This window comes from Epinephelus moara, chromosome 8 (assembly GCF_006386435.1).
Source record: "Epinephelus moara isolate mb chromosome 8, YSFRI_EMoa_1.0, whole genome shotgun sequence".
In the NCBI taxonomy this organism is placed as follows: Eukaryota; Metazoa; Chordata; class Actinopteri; order Perciformes; family Serranidae; genus Epinephelus; species Epinephelus moara.
Window position 1 is genome coordinate 40,187,887 of NC_065513.1, and position 20,491 is coordinate 40,208,377.

Sequence of the window (20,491 nt, forward strand, 5' to 3'; positions counted from 1 at the left end):
GTTTTGCGAATCAACATTTTTTCAAATCAACCAAAACCCGGCTAAAGCGAGCATATTTTAGTTTGTGCGAATCAGGGGATTTTAATTCGAATTTTGGCGTTTCCATCATAATTTTCCGATGCGATACTTCTAGATGCGCATCTAAACAGGCTGATGGAAACATGGCTAGTGATCCCACAGTATAAAGCCCTGAATCTTTACTGTACCAGACGCCTTCTCTTCATCCTGCCTCTATGTCAGTCATTATTCATAACATGCGATGGATTTGCAGTCTAATAAGATCCTCCTAATAAAGCCTTTGTGAAACCAAAGAGCAATAGATATAAACACTTTAAAAGCATTAAAGTGCTGCTGCATAAACTTGTGTAAGTCACTGGAATTTGATTTCCCCACGTGGGTCCTGATGATGCAGGATGACACCAAAACTGTCCAGTCACCTGTCAGAACTTCATGTTTACTCCTCTTGGTTTGTTTGCAAAACGTCAGTGTGAACAGGAACTGAACCAAAACTAAAATGCAATAATGTATACTTTATTCCCTCTGGTGTGGACCAAATGAATCGAACTACAGGTGTGAACGCACCCTGAGAAAAGCCCAGATAAAAACACAGATGTCTCATGTGAAACAACAAAAACTGCACTCCAGGCTGCAAAAAGCTGATTGAGAAAATGTGTTTAAAAGTTAGGTATCTGCTGCAAAATGATCAATACTAAGATAAATAAGCAGCTGTTGGATTTTAAAAGGTGCTGCTGTGACACCAAGTTTCCCTCTTGGATGGGTGAATTCGAGGTTCTCTGTGGTTAGTTTTAGAGTCTGAAGTCAGTGAAAACATTTTTTCCCGAGTGTTTATGACTTTCAGAGGACCCACCCAGTTGTCAGCTGCAGTTTAAGCCCCCAAGGACATTCTCAACTCGACAGCATCTTCACTCTGCTGACGGTTACAGCTCCCCCCGAGGCGCTTTCCAGGTTTAGGTAGACAAACCTGAAAAAGGAGCTTTCAGGCGTCAAACTCCTCAACTCAAATTCACATGTCTGAACTGAAAACAGTGTAAAATCTGAATCGTGGAACTATAAAATTATGAATTGTTCAGTCACAGGCCTTTCACACACACACACCTCCCCAGTCAGTATACATGAAATGATGTGTTAAATATGTGTTTTTTGATTTACCATATACTTTTCCAACTTGGAGTAAAAACTGACAGCATGTTGTCTACTCTTTCACAGGTTTCTGCATGTTTGTGCTGAGTTTAGTGAAGAAACATTACCGCCTGCAGTTTTATATGGTGTGTATCAGCCAAGTAACCCTCTCCTCCTCCTCCTCCTCCTCCTCCTCCTCCTCCTCCTCCTCCTCCTCCTCCTCCTTTACTCCACCGCTAACCTTCCTATCCATCCCCTTCCACCGCTTCTTTACTTCCTGTATTACTCACAGACTAGCTGTCCACATTGCTNCCTCCTCCTCCTCCTCCTCCTCCTCCTCCTCCTCCTCCTCCTTTACTCCACCGCTAACCTTCCTATCCATCCCCTTCCACCGCTTCTTTACTTCCTGTATTACTCACAGACTAGCTGTCCACATTGCTGTGTCAAATTTGATGCAGGACTTCTGCTGTGACTTGAGCTTTATGTCACATCACATGCTTCTGTTTTGCTTTGTCTGCCATCTGTAGGCACTTTGATGCACCACATTTCATCGACCCAGACTAACTTCAGTAGTAGCTTGATTAATAGTTATTATTTTGTAGTATTTTGCATGTATTGACCTTTTGAATTTTAATATTTTGCAAATGTATGCAAAGCGCTTTAAGTGTCACGAGTGCAGACATTTTAGACGAAAAGGAATAACTACATTATCATAACCCAAAAGTTGAAGAGGGGCTGAGTTTGATTATTATATAGTAATATTTACTTGCATTAAAAGGCACTTTCTCAGCTCAAATACTCAGTCCTGTTTGTTTTTATGACGCTGCTATGTTATAGTTATTTTAATCATTCTGTTGCATGTAAATTTTCATTTGAATATGTCCAGTAAATTTGTGCCACCCATGCCAAACTGTTTGACAAAGCTTCCTCCATCTGCTGCCTGCTCTCCTCACACGACCATATGTTTGCTATGTCAGTGTTGTTCACCTCGACTGTCTGTCTGTTTGTAAGACTCCACTATTTCTGACACACTTCTGAGCAGGCGCGGCTACATTCCAGTGCAGTGACGCTGTGGTGTTTGTGTTTTGTGTTTGCCATTCCAGTTTGCTTGGACCCATGTGACCCTGTTGATTGTGGTAACTCAGTCCCACCTTGTCATTCAGAACCTGTTTGAAGGAATGATCTGGTAAGCAGGACGCAGACAGACCAGAGGGACATGCCTCGTTGTCTATGACGTATCGCTGCACATGTTTCGTCGCAAGTGTGTTCTCACTGTTGTGGTGCTCTTCATACAGTTTAGTGATGCAGCAGAACGTAACCCAGGGCAACCATTAATATAATTATCCATGTCATATATTCTGTTTTAATTAACTGCTCCAAGATAAAAAATGTTGATGTGAAAAGACGTTAAAAGTGGCAGTTGTCAGTTTATAGTAGAGCAGATATATTTTCCAGCCACAGCCAGAACTGATCAGACTTTGGTTGTGGATGGTTTGAGTTCCCCCACCACCTCTTCACGTTGTGGAAACTCCTTTTTTCAGGTTCATTGTCCCGATCTCCATTGTGATCTGCAATGACATCATGGCCTATCTCTTTGGATTCTTCTTTGGGAGGACTCCGCTCATCAAGGTAAGTCAACGATTGGCATCTTTGCATCAGATGTAGAAGCTTTACTACTTTATTTGAAGCAATATTTTGGAGGAATTGTTGGTTTTTACGCATGCTTGTGAGCGAAAGTGAAAGCAAAAGCCAACCGCTGGGCGCTTTTGACACGGTGTCAGCGAGTTTTTTTCTTGGGTGCGTCCTGCTTACAGTTTGGCACCTGGCTGCTACGTTTATATAAAGTCCTGACCTCACCTGTGCGCTGTGCCCAGGAACAACCTGAACACAGCAAAATAAGATACAGAGGGCAGAGTCTCTGCAGATAAAAACACCGCTACACACTTTTTGTGGGTCATAGGTGATGACTGAGAGAGATTACTCCTGTTTGAGTCTATACATTGTTTTTGTTTTGTAAGTATGTTTTATTGATTTTCAAAGTCTTTATCTCACAAAAAAAGATAGAAATCATGTATATTTGACTTCAATTCAACCATTCCTCCCCTGACTATAAATAATAATCTTTATTTATCAAGTGCTTTTCAAAACAGAGTTACAAAGTGCTTTACATGTAAGTAATTAAAACAGATAAGACATGAAAACAACTTTTAAAATAACTGTAGTTTATAAAAAATGAGGAAATGAAAGACAGTTTAAATGAACTTAAAACTCAAGTAAAATCAGGAAAGGCTCTCAGATAAAAGTGTGTTTTAAGAAGGGACTTAAAAGAGATCACTGACTTGGCTGACCTGATTTCCTCGGGTAGACTGTTCCAGAGCCTCGGGGCCCTGACAGCAAACGCTCTGTCCCCTTAAGTTTTCAGCCGGGTCTCTGAAACAGACAAAAGACCTCTGCTGTCCGAGGACCTCAAAGTACGTCCTGGCGTGTACGATACTAAGAGGTCGGAGATATGCCAGAGAGAGACTATGAAGAGCCTTAAAAGTAATCAGTAAAATCTTCAAATCTATTCTAAAACATACTGTGGACCAATGTAAAGAGGCTAAATCTGGAGTGATGTGATCACATCTCTGGCAGCTGAATTCTGTTCAGTCTGCAGTCGATTAATAGATTTTTGACTCGGGCAAGAAAAGAGGCTGCTGCAGTGATCCAGGTGTGAAGAGATGAAGGCGTGTGAAATCGTCTCTGTGTATTTAAAAGTTAAAATGAATTGTACTTTTGAAATATTTTGAAGATGATGAGAACATGATTGCTCGAGCTTTGTGACGAGCTGCTCAAAACTGAAATCACGGTCAAACCAAACCCTGGATTTCTCGCACCAGGTTAAGAAATGTATATGTTGACAAATTGAATTCATAATACCTGATTTGCAGTTAAAGCACTTCTTAAAGGTAGCCTCTTCATGTGTTGCTCATGGCGTACAGTTTAACGTTTTTGGGTGGAACTTGCACTTGTGAACTTTTATTCTGCATCAATCTACAAACAGTGTATTCTTTGTGTGGCTGTGCACACCAGAGCACGATCCCTGTGCCATGACGTACAGCATGAATACATAAACTGTTACATCCCTGTGCATTACATATTACTATTTTTTGTGGTTTTCAATGACAGTCTGTACACTCAGCTGAGGAATGGAACATGTTCAGTTGTATTGTAGCTTTGATTTTTCCCCATGACATAGTCCTGTTAGCTTGACTCAACCATGACCTCCAGACTGCACTGGTGTAGTTTGCAGCTGAGTTTAAAGCAGTTGGGATAGAAGGCAGCACCTTTACGTTTGAGGCTGTCCTCCTCTGCTGTCATATATGACGGAGTTAAAGTATCTCGGTATCTTCGTCTCAGGAAAGGGGAAAAAGGGTGGATCGGTGTTGCATTAGACTTAATCTGCGGGCGGCTGTTGCTCAGAGTTAGAGCAGGTTGTCCACCAATTGGAAGATTGGCGCTTCAATCCCCAGCTCCTCCAGTCCACGTGCTGAAGTATCCTTGGGCAAGGTACTGAACGCCTAAGATTCTGTGTGAGTGTCTAAAATGGAGTTGCAGGTGGCCTCAACATGCAGTGTAAAAGCACTTTAAGTGGTCAGAAGACTACCAAGGTGAAGTGCAGTCCATTTACCAGCTGATCATGCCCCAGACCTTACCCTAGAAGCACTTTAAATTGATATGCGTCACAGGATATGTGGGCTCAGTTTCACAGATAGTCAGGTGCTCGGACATCAAGTTGAATATCTGCAAAAAACTGATGCTCATTTGTGTTAAAAGGAGCCAGTTAAGGTGCTTCAGCATCTGACCAGGGTGTCCAAGTGAGACTAGATCTCAGGGCAGACCCAGAACACACAGTATGGGTTATACAGCATATCCTATCTGTCCTTTTGGATCTTCCATCACCCCCACAGGAGCTGATGGGTGTGGCTGGAGTGAATTTCTGGGCAACTGCCTCATGACTCCGAGCCAAATAAGTGTCAGTAAAACAAATGGATGGACTGGGCTCCATATATTCTCCTACGCAAGATCATTTGTATCATCTCTGCTGCTCAACGTCTCATCAGCCCTGAACAGACTGGCAGCGTTTCAGTCGGACAAACCTCCTAATAAAGAACTCCTTTCTCAGATTAACTCAACACTACTGGCTCAAACTCCACTCTTTAAATCTAGCAGATGTTATTCTTTCCAACTCTGTAAGATTAAATACGAGGTAACTGCATGGAAGAGATTTTGACGACGGCGACTGCTGCACGTCTTTCAACACAGGAGCTATTCAGTAACTGAGAGTCGAGGACAGCTGGGAGGAAAGAGGTTTATTCTAAATCACATGTAGATTGTGGTGAGGCTGATGTCATGTCGATGTGAAAGACGGCCTCTGTTTCTGTCTGCAGCTCTCGCCCAAGAAGACCTGGGAGGGCTTCATCGGAGGGTTCTTCTCCACAGTGGTCTTTGGCTTCATCGTGAGTACAATTTATTTGCTTTTACGACTCACTCACATGGTCCGATTTTCCTTCTTCTCGCAGACATGCAGCTCGCAGTTACAGATACACCAGAATGAGATGTTATCTGCAAAAAATTTTGTGTAGATGGGAAACAGACCTCGTCATAATTCATGAGTTGTTGGGTTGTAACTGTCGGCAGTTTCCCGTCATGCTAACAACTGCCAGACAGTGGTTTCATAATATTCAGTCACATGGTCTGTAGTCTCATCTCAGCCAAGAATGTAAAATATCCTTTTTATGATTTTAAGATTTAATTATGAGCCATTTTTGCGGCATCTCGAGGTTCCTGACAGCTTTCACCATCAGTCATTGATGTTTATTAGCATGTAGCTGGTGGAAATATCCACATATGTGCACACATGTGAAGGTTTCTCCTTACTTTTTACAATTTTAGGTGATTTAATGTCATAATAATATAATAATACAGAGTTAAAGCTGATCTTTTCTTTGTGTCTCGTTCGACCCTCAGCTGGCCTACCTACTGTCTCGGTTCCAGTATTTCGTGTGTCCCGTGGGCTTCAACAGTGAGACCAATGGGTTTACAGTTGAATGTGAGCCCTCTGATATCTTTGTGATGCAGGAGTACACTCTGCCAGCTGTGCTACAAAACACACTGGGATGGGTAAGACTGTCCTTTTCTTTCCTTTGATTTAAAATCTTTTATATCAACTAAGACCATATATATACCAAATATAATGAATGGTCTAAATACGGTAGTTCATTGGTGCAAACATTTTGTATATGTCATGTCATTCTAAGTCTATCAAAGGAAACTAAAATGTACTAACTCACTCCTAATGTCCAGTTTTATATTCTCTTTTATGAACATTTCTTGTGCAGATAGCTTGTGCAGGTAGATTCAGTTTCATATTCATATTTAGATTCTTTCCCCTGTGTCAATATCTGACTGGGGAATGGCACTTGTTGCTGTCAATCAAATCACGTTTGTTAATGTTTCTTCCTCGTCTCTCTTTTAGAAAACGGTGAACTTGTACCCCTTCCAGATCCACAGCATCTTCCTCTCATCCTTCGCCTCTCTCATCGGGCCTTTCGGCGGCTTCTTTGCCAGCGGCTTCAAGCGAGCCTTCAAAATCAAAGTAAAGAACATCTCAGTTTTGTCTCTTCTCCTCTCCTGTCCAGCTTGAATTTCTGGCACAGAACTTTTATTCTGAAGTGCTGTTTCCTGCTGTAGAGTGAGTGACTAATGGACAGCTACTGAACAGAGACAGAGAACTAACTCAATGACATGGTCAAACACAAGTATGACGCTAAATGTAGTAAACTATTTGGACCTTTAACTAATAACAAGGGAGAAATCTGGACCCTGCAGCTGGACCACTGGTTTAGAGGAACAGTATATGACATTCAGAGCATATCTATAGCCCCTTTTTACACTGCATGTTCAAGGCGGGTGGACTGTGCCGTTATTCCACCTTGCCGTTCTTTATAAAAATATGATTGTGGAATGGAGGGACAGAGTGGTCTCGCCTTAAAGCCGGCAGCGAAAGTAGTAACAGCCTTGAAATGATGTTTGTAAAAAGTGTGAGCCAGCAGGACGGGATGGGTGTGACGTTTTGATGACGAATTATGTGTGCGACCCGTCACCAAGAGATTTAAAAGCAGCTAGTGGCAGTTAGCTGCTAACTCGTAGAGGAGGAGCAGCAGCTGAAAATGTCCACAAATTGGGAAAACAGTGAGGTCAGGGAGCTTCTTAGCCTCTGAGCAGAGGAGATCTGCTGCAATATAACAGGGATGCTAAAAGATTGTTATTGCCAGGTTAATGCCGTTGTAATTGTTTATAAAGTGCTGCTGACGCATGTTATATGTCACACTAGAGGCTGATGCAGTTGTGTTATATGTCACACCCATCACGCCTCTTTAGTTTGCTGTCAAAATCACACACTGGAGCTGCCTTATATTTGGTTCTGTATAAATAACCAAAGATGGCATAATGAAGGGACTTTTCGCAGCTTTTTAACGCAACCTCTGTGTGAAAATGTCTAATGATTCAGTCTGAGCCAGGATTGCCTGCACACGGCTCTCAATACGGTGGTGGCTGAACTGGCTGCTAGCAGCTAACTGTGCTAACAGCATGAACAGTGTTAATAATAGCAACAGTACTTCACGAGCCAATGGTGTTAACCTGAGGGGGAACCAGACGGTGGGTGCTGTGCTTTTGCAACAACACAATCACTGTTATCAGTAACTGTCGTATGAACGCAGCGCAGAGTGGTGGATACACACACAGGGACCCATATACACTGACATGCACGTGTGTGCGGACGGGCTACCACAACAAAGAATTATAACACACACAGAAGTAGTTAGACATTTTCTGCTCAGGATGCCATTAATCCACTCTGTCATTACTGAGCAAAATAGTTGTTTGCTGCTACATTAATGCTCTGGATGACGTATACAACCTTTAAGTCTTTATTTACCATGTCTGTATGTTTCATTATATTGCTTTAGCGTCCTCCATTATAACCACATTAAAACCAATTGTGCGTCAAAAGAAAAAGTTGAATATACAGATAATGGAAAATACAGACAATACACTACTGTAGGTGCAGTTTTCACTTAAATCTGTTTTTCAGGTGATGATTAAGTCTAATTTTCTTTTTTTATCTTCACAAGTTGGTATATAATATCTGTGCAGTCTGCCATTACTTAATTATTCTCAGACTCAGGAAACACTCTCCACTGACTGAAGCTCCACCTCAAGGTACAAGCTCACAGACCAGGAGATAAGATAAGTTTAAGTGAGACATTTGAATATCGCAGAAACAGGTTGGACCACTTCAACTGAAGAGCAGAGATTTTACTTAAAGTGACAGGTAGCTCAGCAGTGCGTTGCTTAATCCCTCACACAGCAGCACGCAGTCATTGCTGCAGGCTGTGGAGGGAAACTGCAGCCTCCTGCTGGCAGCCACTGAGCAGCACCACTGCTGTCACCGGGGTTTCGGCGCCTTGTTTTAAGGGCTCCCAGCTGAGCAAAGTCATCTCTCAAACAGCTGAGTCAGTGCTTCTGAATATTGCTAACTGTCTCTTTAGCACATCTCCACCTAGTGACACTAAAAATTGGGAAGACAGTAATGAGATTTAAATCATCCTCTGATAACCACATGTGTTAATCCCAGGCTCAGCAGGTTTCTGAGTTCAGATGTAGTGACACCCTGGTCTCTCCTCTCCTGCAGGACTTTGCCAACACCATCCCCGGCCACGGTGGCATCATGGATCGATTCGACTGTCAGTACCTGATGGCCACCTTCACACATGTCTACATAGCCAGCTTCATCAGGTAAGAGGAGGGGTGGAGGCTCAGCAGGAGCGCTGTCTGCTATTGAAACCTAAAAAATGTGTTAAGTTCCTTACAGTCATTTATATAAGTTTTATATGTTTGTGTATCAGTTGTCGTAGAGCTCCGGATGGCTGGGAAAAGACTGTCACTGTGTAACTGCTTTATTCAGTGTCGTTATCGGTTTAAATCACCAGGCACATTTGTTACGGAGAGAAAGAGACCTCTGCAGATACTTCGGCTGCCAGTAAAATCCTCCTAAAAGTCTGGATCTTGAATTATCACAGAATGCCGAACAGCATCGCAGAAACTGATTTGTCATGTGAAACAACTTTATTCAGTGTTTTTACCGGTTTTAATCACCAAGCCTGTTTATTTTGGAGAGGAAGAGACCTCTGTGGATAATTTGGCTGCCAGAAAAACCTTGTGAAGAATTAATCCTAAAGCCCCGTTTCCACCAAACACTTTCAGTATGGTACCTTTGGAACCAAGCGTAACCCTTCAGACATGGTACCTAGACCCTAGCGTTTCCACCACAAACAGTCCTCTTAAATGTGGGCGGGGTTGTTGTCACTCACTGCTCCGTCCAGCACTCGCTGTATTTCCTCATCAGCGGTGACACAGATGGAAGTCTGCTCCTCCACTCCTCTGGATGCCACTGAATCCCATGGATCCAACACACAGCTCCTTTAGATATGCTTGTAAGATGAAGTAGCTCCAGATTTGTGATTCTCTTCACTCACATTGAATTGTTGTCTTTCAGGGGACCGAACCCGAGCAAGGTGCTGCAGCAGCTGCTGATGCTTCAGCCTGAACAGCAGCTCAGCATTTTCCACACTCTGCACTCCCACCTGAGAGAGAGGGGCATGCTCCCCCCAGCTGCTGCCGCCCAGGCTTGATGAAAGACCGGCTGGCTTCACGGGGCGACGGCTGGAGAGTGTGTGTGATGGTTTGGAAAGTTTGTGTAAGCATGTACACACACTCACACACCTACACAGACACACACACTCTTAGGTATGGCTGTATGGTGTGTGATTCCAGGCCTCTCTCAGAGCGTCCGTCATCATCATCCTGCCGACTCTTCATTCAACTTCCAACCAGCTCAAAATCACGACTTTGAACCTGAGGTGACTCTCCAGACTACGTGGAATAACCTCGTAGGATAAAAAACAACACAACAACAAAAAAATTGCTTTCCACTTGGACCGGCACATAAACTATGACACGCTTCACAAGCGAACAGGCAGTCCCCATCCTAGAAACTCACAGACTGAAGATAAAATGTCTTATCGAACAAAACTGACTCTGAAGCACACGGCTCTCTCAGCGCAGGTGGATGGTGGATGTGCAGTTTCCCCGTGGACAGCAAACATTGCACTGACTAGCAGAACAAACGGATTTAAGGAGCTTCTACCAGCATAAACTGGGCCCAAAGTGTCGGGCACGTGGACCTGAGCTACAGCAAACAGACTGAGACTTGTCTTTCTGGGTTTGGGTGTGGGCGAAGCGATGATGCAGCAGGGTTGTCAGAATACTGTAGACACTGTTTTATATACTATGCTCTATTTAATGGTCCTAACCTCACAGCGTAACAAAACATGTAGCATGTACGCAAGTCCTGTCTCGGGCTTTTGCTAAACTAAGCCATGTTTATTCTCTTCTTCCACAGCGTGAACTTTTAGCTTTTAGGTTTCTGTCTGAATCTAAATAACTCGCACAATAAGAGTCAATACAGTTTGACCGTAGGCATGTTAACGCAGAAACTAGAGCATCAGCACTCAAGTTAATGTATTGTACATAAATATACTGAAGATATTTAGCTGAACAAATACCTAATACGTACTATAACTACTTGTGTGACCTGCTGGGGAAAAAGAAAAACACTTTTAAGCTATGAGAAATGATATGCAAAAATAGAGATGTAACTCATTTGTAGCCTTTAGCATGAACAAATTAGATTTTTATGAGGTAGGGGTGTAGGTTTGATCTGAGGTTGCTGCTTATTTAAAAGGTGTGCTGGGTGAACCTTTATCAGAGATTGGAAAAAGAATTTTAAAGGAACAGTTTGACGTTTGGAAAATACGCTTTTTCTTGCCCGAGCTGCGAGGTGAATAGCATGAAGACTGGAAGCAGGGGGCAACCAAAATCTAAAATCTGCCTACCAACACCTGAAAGCTCACTAATCAACCGTTCTACAAAGCAGCTAATGGTTATAATCCCAACTTTAGTTTTCTAACCTCATGCCCCTGAGTCCTGGTGGGATCAGAGAGTACAATTGCGTCACTATGGGAATTCAGAAATGTAAGAATCAATCAATCCCTTTTCCAGAATCGTTGTAGCTGTAAATTTTGCCTCCATTCAATACTAGATTTCCATCGTGGAGAAGGGCTGGGTATCGTCTAAAAAATGTCAATACCAGCCATACGTGTGAATGTTCTGCCGGCATCTGAGCAGCTGATGTGGGAGTGAGCTCCGCGCTTCAGACAGTTCTGAGAGTCTGCCCAGCCGCACACACACACAGTGACGGAGCTAACTGTTAGCATTACACGGCTCAAAACAAAGGAATACTTTGCACATCAATAAAACATGTAGAAAAGACTCCCGCACACTGTCTAACTTGCAAAAATGATGATTTTAATGCTGCAACGTTTCGGTGACTGGACTCTTTGCCTGATGAAGGTCTCATTACTGAAACGTTGCAGCATTAAAATCATTATTTTTGCAAGTTAGACAGTGTGCAGGAGTCTTTTCTACAAGCATGACACGGCTAACTTAACTTAATCGTTATTAACGGGATTAACGACAGAGTCGAGCTGCTTTAATGTCAGTGTGAGGTTTTTGTCACTGTTTAATGTTAGCCGTTGTTTCTGTGTTAGCAAGTACTAATCGGGCAGACGGTGAACTGTTTGTCAGGAGAAGATCAGCTCCAGAGATGGCAGCAACAGAAAGTTTGCTGATCTGATCGGGAGTGTGGAAAGTCCAGACTCAGACCAGGCGCACCAAAAAGCATCGAATGCAGGCATTGTTTAATTGGAGACGTTTAGATACTACTCAATATCGGACTTTTCAGTCAGTACCTCAAAGGTATCATTTACAGATACCCTGCCCTACTTTGGACGTTAGCTTTTTGGGGTCAAGGTTTAACCCTTGTGCCCCCTTTAGACCATGATTTGGTCATTTAAGTTGTATTTTCTGCAATCATTTTGGCTGTGAGTTGTATTAAACCATCTTTCTCCAATGGTAGATTGACTTCCATTAAAACCAAATTCCTTTCAACTGCCTCAAAACGAAAGTTAACTAAGTTGAACTTTAGCTGCAAAACATGGAAATTTAGCGTAGCATACAGATGTGGCTCGCATAGCCGCATGGGAGCACACAGAGATCTCTCCACTGGAAATAACCCCCTTGCTGTGCACAATATTGAACTCGTGCTCTGTAAATTTGCCAGCATAGACTTTATAAAAGACATGGAACTAGCCACTAAGACATCACCGTTTGCTTCGAGTTTGGCATTGTAGCCATCACCATCTTGGTTTTGTCGGAGCCAGAAGCGACCATATTTAGATGACATGGTAGAGCTTTGGAGGATGCACATTTCTGAGCCTCTATCCTGATTGACAGGTCGCTGTGGTAGCAACTTGTCAGTCATAAGGTTGTCCCATCCTATAGCACACCATGTTTTATCGTCTATTTTATTCTAAGTGGGACCATAATTTACAAAACGAACATCATGCTGTGTTGAAGAAGACTTGAAACAAGCGGTTGAGACCATAAACTCAGTAGGAAAATGTTCACTGAGGGAATAAATCAAGTGAGAAGTTGGGTCATTTCCCCAAAGACGTCCATACAGTCAGTGGAGTCGCCCCCTGCTGGCCATTAGAAAGAATGCAGGTTTTAGACATCCCTGCATTGGCTTCATGTTTCAGACCCACAGATAACCCCCATTTTTGTTTGCGTACTGATTCAACAAACGAGACACGTGTTGATTTGTGAGCTTTCTAAGTTTAAAGAAAGGCAGTGGCGCTTCTTCCCGCTGCTTCCAGTCACACTCACAAGATACTGATCTTCTAATTTAACTCTAAAAAGAAAAAGAATAAGCGCATTTCCATTAATTGTGAACTTTTCCTTGAAAATAAATACTGAGCTTCCTTTATCGATTTAACCAATGATTTTAGTTGCACTGTAGCGGTTGGGGTCGGGTGGGGTCGACTCATCAGACCCCCCGAAGGTTCCCACATCCTCGGACTCAATGTTTGTTCAACTGTTGAAAAAAAATCTTGCTATTTTAAAGTCTTCTTATGCATTAAATCACTGTTAAATTATTACGTTTTGAATGTAGTTTTTAAGACGAGGTGTTATTGATGATAACATGAGATGTGAGTACATTGGGAGCCGATGTAATGTACAACGTGTGTGTGTATGTACAGTTCTGTATTTACACACACTGTATATTTCAGTATATAAAACATATTTTGGGTGGTGGTTTTATTAGCAATACCCTCTGCAGATTGCAGTTTCTTAGAACATGGGTTGGATAATTCTACAGGAAATCTGTGGCATTTGTGATGAATCACACGTTCACCAGTGTGATGAATACGACGTGTTACGAGGCACCAGATGTGTCCGACGAGATTCTCTGATTGAATCCAGACCTGTTCAGAGAGAGAAATGTTTACCAAAGCACTGTCTGATTAACACTGATTTCCTTCCGTTATTGAAAAAGCTCCAGAGCCCAGATCCAAACTGTCGTCTCCTTCCGACATCCTCTCTTTGTTCTGAAACATGACAAAAGGAGGAGAGTTTGGAGCTGGGCTGCGGACTGGAGCGCTAACATTTGCATCTGAGGCCTGTGCAATGGGTGTCACTCTGTTCCTTCAGTTGGACGAAGAGGATGTTATAATTTATTGTTCTGTTCATGTTTTCCTCCATAGAAGTGCATTTTAGGGTGTTTTCCCCCTCATGAAGTGAACGGGGGCGTCGGGTGGACTCTTGGGACCAGCTGTATTGTACTGTATAAATCTAGAACTAAAGCTCTCTGTGTGAAAACACACACTACTGCTTTACAGGCTTTACTGTGTCCAACCTTACATACTGAACGAGATGACGCAGAGCATGTGGACGGTGTTCACGCAAAAGCAATCTGACCAAAAATCAACACAAACAGCAGATGGTCAAAATATTTAGAGTTTATGTAAGCTGTTTTATACGGAGTCTGGAGTGTGCCACCTGAATAATAATCATAAAAACTGTGATTTACAAAGTTTACATTTTAATAATGCTACTTCAAAAACTTAGTAAAGTAAGTAAAAAGTAATCATCTACTGTCTCAATGATTCAGTTTCTTTGTGTTTTAAATTGATGAATGAGCTAAAAAACAAAGGCGGAAATATTTTATTATTCAGCTCATTAACTCTTCTGCTTTTATTAATTAGATTTCATTTAAATATCACTTAAATTTTATTTAAAATTAAATCATTTTTATCAGTCAGTTTATTGTTTTAGTCTTGGAAATGTGAACAAATCCTCACATTCGAGATGAGTTATTGATGGATAAATTACTTGATCAGTTGATAATAAAAATAGCTGCTGATAATCAATTAATTGACTTGTTTCAGCTCTAATCAAGGCTGCTTAACGGCTCTGCGCAGAGCCTACTGTGTAGCCGAAGCAAGTTGTGAGCATTTATACTTGTGCAATGGTGTGTCTGTGTCGCTCTGCAGTTACATCTCCACAACACTAGTTAGCAGTGAGGTTTCTATGCCACTGTGTTAAGCTTCTGTACAGTGCAGTAAAGTTTGATTGAATCAACTTAAACACATAAAACACACATTAAACATGGCTTAATGGTGACAATATTAAGTAAAAGTACACAAATCAGCTTCACTATAACTCGCAGCATTCACAGACAAAGCACTTGTCTTTTGCTAGAGATGTTTTCCCCACAAGTACAACATGCTAATGTTGTTAGCATAAGTCTATGACATGTTACATAGCATAAATTAGCCTGGTGGCTACCGGAAGTTTCCTCTACTCATATGAAGCCAGGAACAACAGCAACATTTAACAAAGATAATGTCATAACCCACAAATACAACATGCTAATGTTGTTAGCATACGCCAATGATATTTTGAGGGTTCCCACACATTGTCATGGACAAAATTTCATGACTTTTCAAAGACCCATAATATTGTGTAATTTTTTTCTTGCCCCATTTATGCAGCACTTTTAAACTCATCAGATCCAAACTCTATTCAAACAGTTTCAGTTAGCTTGCATACATGAAGGGAGAGATGAGACATAGTGAGAAAACGTTACACAAAATAAATTCACGTTACTTGGACGTTATTGTGATGATTTCATTACAAGCAACAAAATTTCATTGTTTTTCCAAAACTTTCAATGATTTTTACCAAGTCCATGACTTTTCCAAGTCTGGAAAATGTGAATGTGAAATTCCATGACTTTTCCAGATTTTCCATGACTGTGGGAACCCTGTATTTCACATTGTATAAATTAGCCTAGTGGCTAGCAGACTTTTCCTCTTCTCATATGAAGCCAGGGACAACAGCAACATTTAACAAAGGTAACATTACAAAATTCGGCTTCATTACAACTCACAAGGTTCACTGACAAAACAACTGTCTTATACGTTTTCCAAACAAATACAACATGCTATTATTATTAGCACAAGCCTATGGCATTTTACATTGTATAAATTAGCCTAGTGGCTAGTGGACTTTTCCTCTTCACATGAAGCCAGGGACAACAGCAACATTTAACAAAGGTAATGTTAAAAAATTCAGCTCCATTACAACTCACAAGGTTCACTGACAAAACAACTGTCTTATACTAAACACGTTTTCCAGACAAATACAACATGCTATCATTATTAGCACAAGCCTACAACATTTCCTGTTGCATAAATTAGCTTAGCAGCTAGCAGACTTTTCCTCTGCTCATATGAAGCCAGGATAAATCACACACAAGACTTAAAATGCTATTTTGCGGGGGTTTTATTGTCTTCACAATTTATTCCCCCTTGTCTTAAAGTAAATTAAAGCTATATTTTGACTGAGGGAAGTGGTTTACAGTTTACAAAAACATTTAGGAGATCTGTGTTGCTGCGATGTGTAGACATTTCTGGGGAGGTGCACGTCAGGCACTGAAGGTAGGACGTAGTTTCAGCACAGATGTATGAACGACGCTGTATAGATGACACATACATGAACAGAATAACAAGACAAATTGTAAGTAGTTGCAAATCCATTTATATATTCATTTATTCTCAAAGGACAAAAATCGAACTATTAATTGGTGAATGTTGAAACTTTTTTTACCGATGGTTTTTAGCAACTACACCATCAATCGTGTAAATTTAATTACTTTATCCAGTGTCACTTAAACGCAGCAGTTCATTATTATAATAAGAAGTGTATTATACTCTTGGCACACTCGAGACTCCGTAGTTTCACAGTTGTAGTTTAAATTAGATCAAAGTTGTTGTGTGAACTAATTTATATTTTTATTCACATTATGAAGGTGAGACACTTGTGGTACACAGACATAAAGGTAGGAAAGATAAAGTTAGTTTTATTAGCCCAAATGTCAGGTTGTGATGCACTGCAGATGTTTGGTTGCTTGTCTTTATAATTTATCATTTTGTGTATATTTTGTTTGATTTGCTTCTGAGCAGAAATGTTTTCTAATGAAAATCTGTAGCTTTTGGAGTGGATAAGATTTAAACACCGACACTGAGGACGTATGCTGTTGATAATAGGGGCGATACAGAGTCATGTATAAACCACATATTGATACCTTGTTAGGGATATTGTGAAGCTGTTTACTGTACGGAGGTGAATAAAGGTTTTCTTTTTCTTTAAAATCTCACATTTTGTTCATTATGTTTGACAAGACAGACGATTCGTTTTCACATTGAAGGAACAATTTCAGATTTATTCACAAAACAAAACTCCACAGTTTGTGTTTTGACAAAAAAAAAGCTTTTGCACAGTGTGAAAGAGCAAATGCAGCGTTTGATTACAGACAGACAACAACGAAGCAGTGAGAAATCTGTCAAAGGGAATATTTGGAGAGGGATTCCTCTGGCCTCGAACATACCACCGTGTTGGAGGAACGACAGCAACAGACAGGTCTTTTAAAAAAGCCTGATTTCTAAAGGTAATGTGGCGTCAACAGAAATGAGGAAAGTAAAGATCCTGCTGAGTGTTGGGACTCAAACATGAAGCTATGACTGACAACGTGAAAAATATACAAATACAGTTGTTTTTATTTAGGTAACAATGCCTGACAACATTTTGCGATCAATATTTTGGGATGTTAAGAGCGTCACGATGACTGGCAAACAAATACAGGCATTTACTCCTTCATAGAAATCATCGTCTCGTTACACTGCTCCCATCCTGATCAGCTGATTCTGACTACAGATCATTACAAATGCCCATAAAATAAAACCATACCTGGTTCTACAAGTAGTTTGGATCTGGAAGCTGCTCAACAGAACAAAAACGTGACAACCAATGTGTCTAACGAATCAGAAACAAGCTTTTCACCTGACATGCAGAGCCAGCTGAGCTTACTGTCTCCGTCTTAAAAAGCAATAGTTAACAGCTGTTTAGTTCCTTGTTGATATATATTTATAACCCTTCTCCTTCACCTGACAGGTTTCCATAAAGTGCACGTCAGATTCTGGTCCCCTTTTACGTCAGTATCAAACACATAACAGCACATCATCATCATTAACAGCCATGAAAGTGGCCTCAGGACTGTTTAAGAGAAACAACAGTGACCCCTTCTGGAGAAATGTGCTACACCTGATTTCACAAACCTCCCCATAAAAAACAAAACCGTAATTTCCACTTAAAATAAACTGATTTGTTCTGATGTTAAAGGGATAGTTTTGATCTTTTAAGAGGGGTTGTATGAGGTACCTATACACAGTCAGTGTGTTAGACACAGTAGATGTAGGTCAGCATGCCCCCAGTTTGGAGAAGCAGACAGGAGCCTAAAATAACCTAAACTTAAATTATCTATAACCAAGAAAGTGTGCGCTATATTGAGATTATTTTCACTGCTTAACTTTAATGTCAGACAGCCTGTTCCGACTGCTTCAGTTCCCTATATATGCTCTCGTCAAAGCCACCAGACTCCATTGACAAAAACAGTAATTTAAGCTCGCTGGACACAGGAGCTGCTGGTCTACTGCTGCTTTGATAAATTGGTTTGTTTGTGTTATTGTGTGATTCCAGCAAGCCCAAACTAATTCTTTAAAATGCCAAAGTCACACAATAACACAAACTGACTGCTCCAGGCAACAGCAGCTCCTGTGTTCAGTGAGCTTAAATTACTGCTTTTGTCAGTGGAGTCTGGCTTTGAAGAGAGCGATACAAGGGCTTCATTTTCCCACTGGAAATCAGTCTGACATCAAGTATAGTGTACACTTACTGTGATACTGGCTTTTTTTCTTCTTTTAGGTGGGACTTTTTTAGGTGGCTAAAAATTAAGTAAATAAGTAAAAATTATTTACATAACGCTTTTCGCAGACACAGGTCACAAAGTGCTTCACAAGAGCATTATACAACAAGAAAGAAATCATAGAGACAAAGTGACGACATTAGCCATGTAGTGAAAAGTGCACAGCTAGCAAAACTATTTGCACACACACAAGAAAAAGAAGAATTCACCCTACGCAACAATACACGATATTTTAAAAAGTACAGATCTGGCACAGACCCAAACGCCTGTCTGAACAGGTGCGTCTTCAGCTGGCTTTTAAAAGAAACCACAGTGTCAGCAAAAGCTCGATGACCACAGGTCTTAAGGCAAGTGCGAGGGAAAGATAACAAATTTATCTGATTGATTACGTGAGCTGAAGAACGCAGGTGAAGTGGTTCAGCTACATTAGAGGGAGCTTGACTGTGTGATGCTCTGTAAGTAAGTAAGTCTGTAAAATTGCCGGCCCCCTTCACGGCAGTACATTGCTTTCCATGTCAGACTTCTCCAAACTGAAGGTGTGCCCACTGACATCTGTGGAATGTAACATATTGTCTATGGATAAGTACCTCATACAACCCCAGTTAAAAATCTGAACGATCCTTTAATACCACATTGGGTTTGACATGACTTTTTAAAGACAAAACTTGTAAGAAAACCTGAAGTCATTATCACTGAAACTAAAAATCATCAATATCCATGCACATTCGGCCTTTTTCTACATTTAAATAAACAGTTTTGGGGCTCATTAAGTGCACAGTCAGTAGAAACAAAAGAAGCATTGTGACAGTAACTGAAAAGATGAGGTTACATTCCAGTGGGTAGTACACACAAATATCTAAATCAAAATATTGATTAGTAAATAGTGCAAGTTTCATGGCCGTACCCATTCAGTAAAATGTTTAAAGTGCCAACACTAAAGACTTGAACTCGATCTGCTAACAGGTCAACTGCAACATTTATACAGGAGACAAAACTAAACTCCAGCCGTCAGTTCTCATGTATTTTTCCTGCAATGTGTCTCAACGCGCTCGGCAGATTTTCTCTGGGGAACACGAGGTTAAAAAATAAATGAAGGCTGAAATAAAACCAAACCAGTTGGATGGACTCTTTGTCTCACATCTTCACTCGGCACCTTCACTGAACTATAATTATCAAACCTGTTCTTCTGTTGTACTCAACAGTGAAAACAGAAAACTGGGTCATATTGAATCAAAGTGGGAAACCATCATTTCAAACCGAGCTTTTTAGTGCTTGAAGATGATTGTTGATTATTCGCTAATCAAAACTAGCATTAGTATATTCTTCCAAGTTATTGTTTAAGGCGTGAGTTCAGTATTTTTCAACCTGGACCTTTTTTTTCATGTTTTAAAGCCACAAATGGGAACAATCATTTTTGAAACTGGCCCAGTATTGAGCCAGACTGATGCAGCTGGCAGTGATGAAAACAAGCAATGTGACCACCGAGAGCGTGTTCACACTGTCAATTTACAGCCAGAAAAAAGAAATTAAAGTGTTTGTTTTTGCCACTGACAGGCTCAGATTGTCATTAGAAGTGTCTGTCAACTTCTGGAGAGGATCCCTACAGAGATAGAACTTTATGTTAAAGAGTAAGATCCTTTTTGTTAAACCAGAAACGGCCCAACAAACGTATAATTAAACATAACTGGGCCATTACTGAGATGATTCTTTTTGAGTAAAGTCTTTCCTGAACCCATTATTTTTTCTTTTAGACACGCCCCTACTCTTCTTCTACATAGGCCGTACATAAACACGCCTGAGGACGCATTGTTGAGCATAAATATGCCATTAGAACAAAAAATCGTAACTACCCCATGGCTACACATGGCTACACACTTCAGTGAATCTTATAATGCTAATGATTCCTTATTACGCATAGAGGGCGTTGAGCTCAGTAGAAGGATGCTGAGGTTGGAACTGCCAGGCAAGAGGCCTCGAGGAAGACCAAAGAGGAGATTTATGGATGTGGTGAAAGAGGAC

General features: G+C 41.0%; 1 protein-coding gene and 1 long non-coding RNA gene across 2 annotated transcripts in view; one reads left to right on the forward strand and one right to left on the reverse strand.

The window, feature by feature from the left end:
* cds1 (CDP-diacylglycerol synthase (phosphatidate cytidylyltransferase) 1) overlaps nt 1-11,279 on the forward strand; it is a 48,132-nt gene extending 36,853 nt beyond the window's left edge. The window contains exons 6-13 of the mRNA XM_050051238.1: nt 1,228-1,286; nt 2,244-2,326; nt 2,682-2,769; nt 5,571-5,639; nt 6,151-6,303; nt 6,659-6,778; nt 8,879-8,982; nt 9,743-11,279. Coding sequence (XP_049907195.1) covers nt 1,228-1,286; nt 2,244-2,326; nt 2,682-2,769; nt 5,571-5,639; nt 6,151-6,303; nt 6,659-6,778; nt 8,879-8,982; nt 9,743-9,878 — 812 coding nt within the window. The 3' untranslated portion in view covers nt 9,879-11,279. The remainder of the gene's footprint in view (nt 1-1,227; nt 1,287-2,243; nt 2,327-2,681; nt 2,770-5,570; nt 5,640-6,150; nt 6,304-6,658; nt 6,779-8,878; nt 8,983-9,742) is intronic.
* The window catches only part of LOC126394435 (uncharacterized), a 310,194-nt gene that overhangs the window by 163,511 nt on the left and 126,192 nt on the right, over nt 1-20,491 (reverse strand). The gene's annotated exons all lie outside the window — the stretch shown is intronic.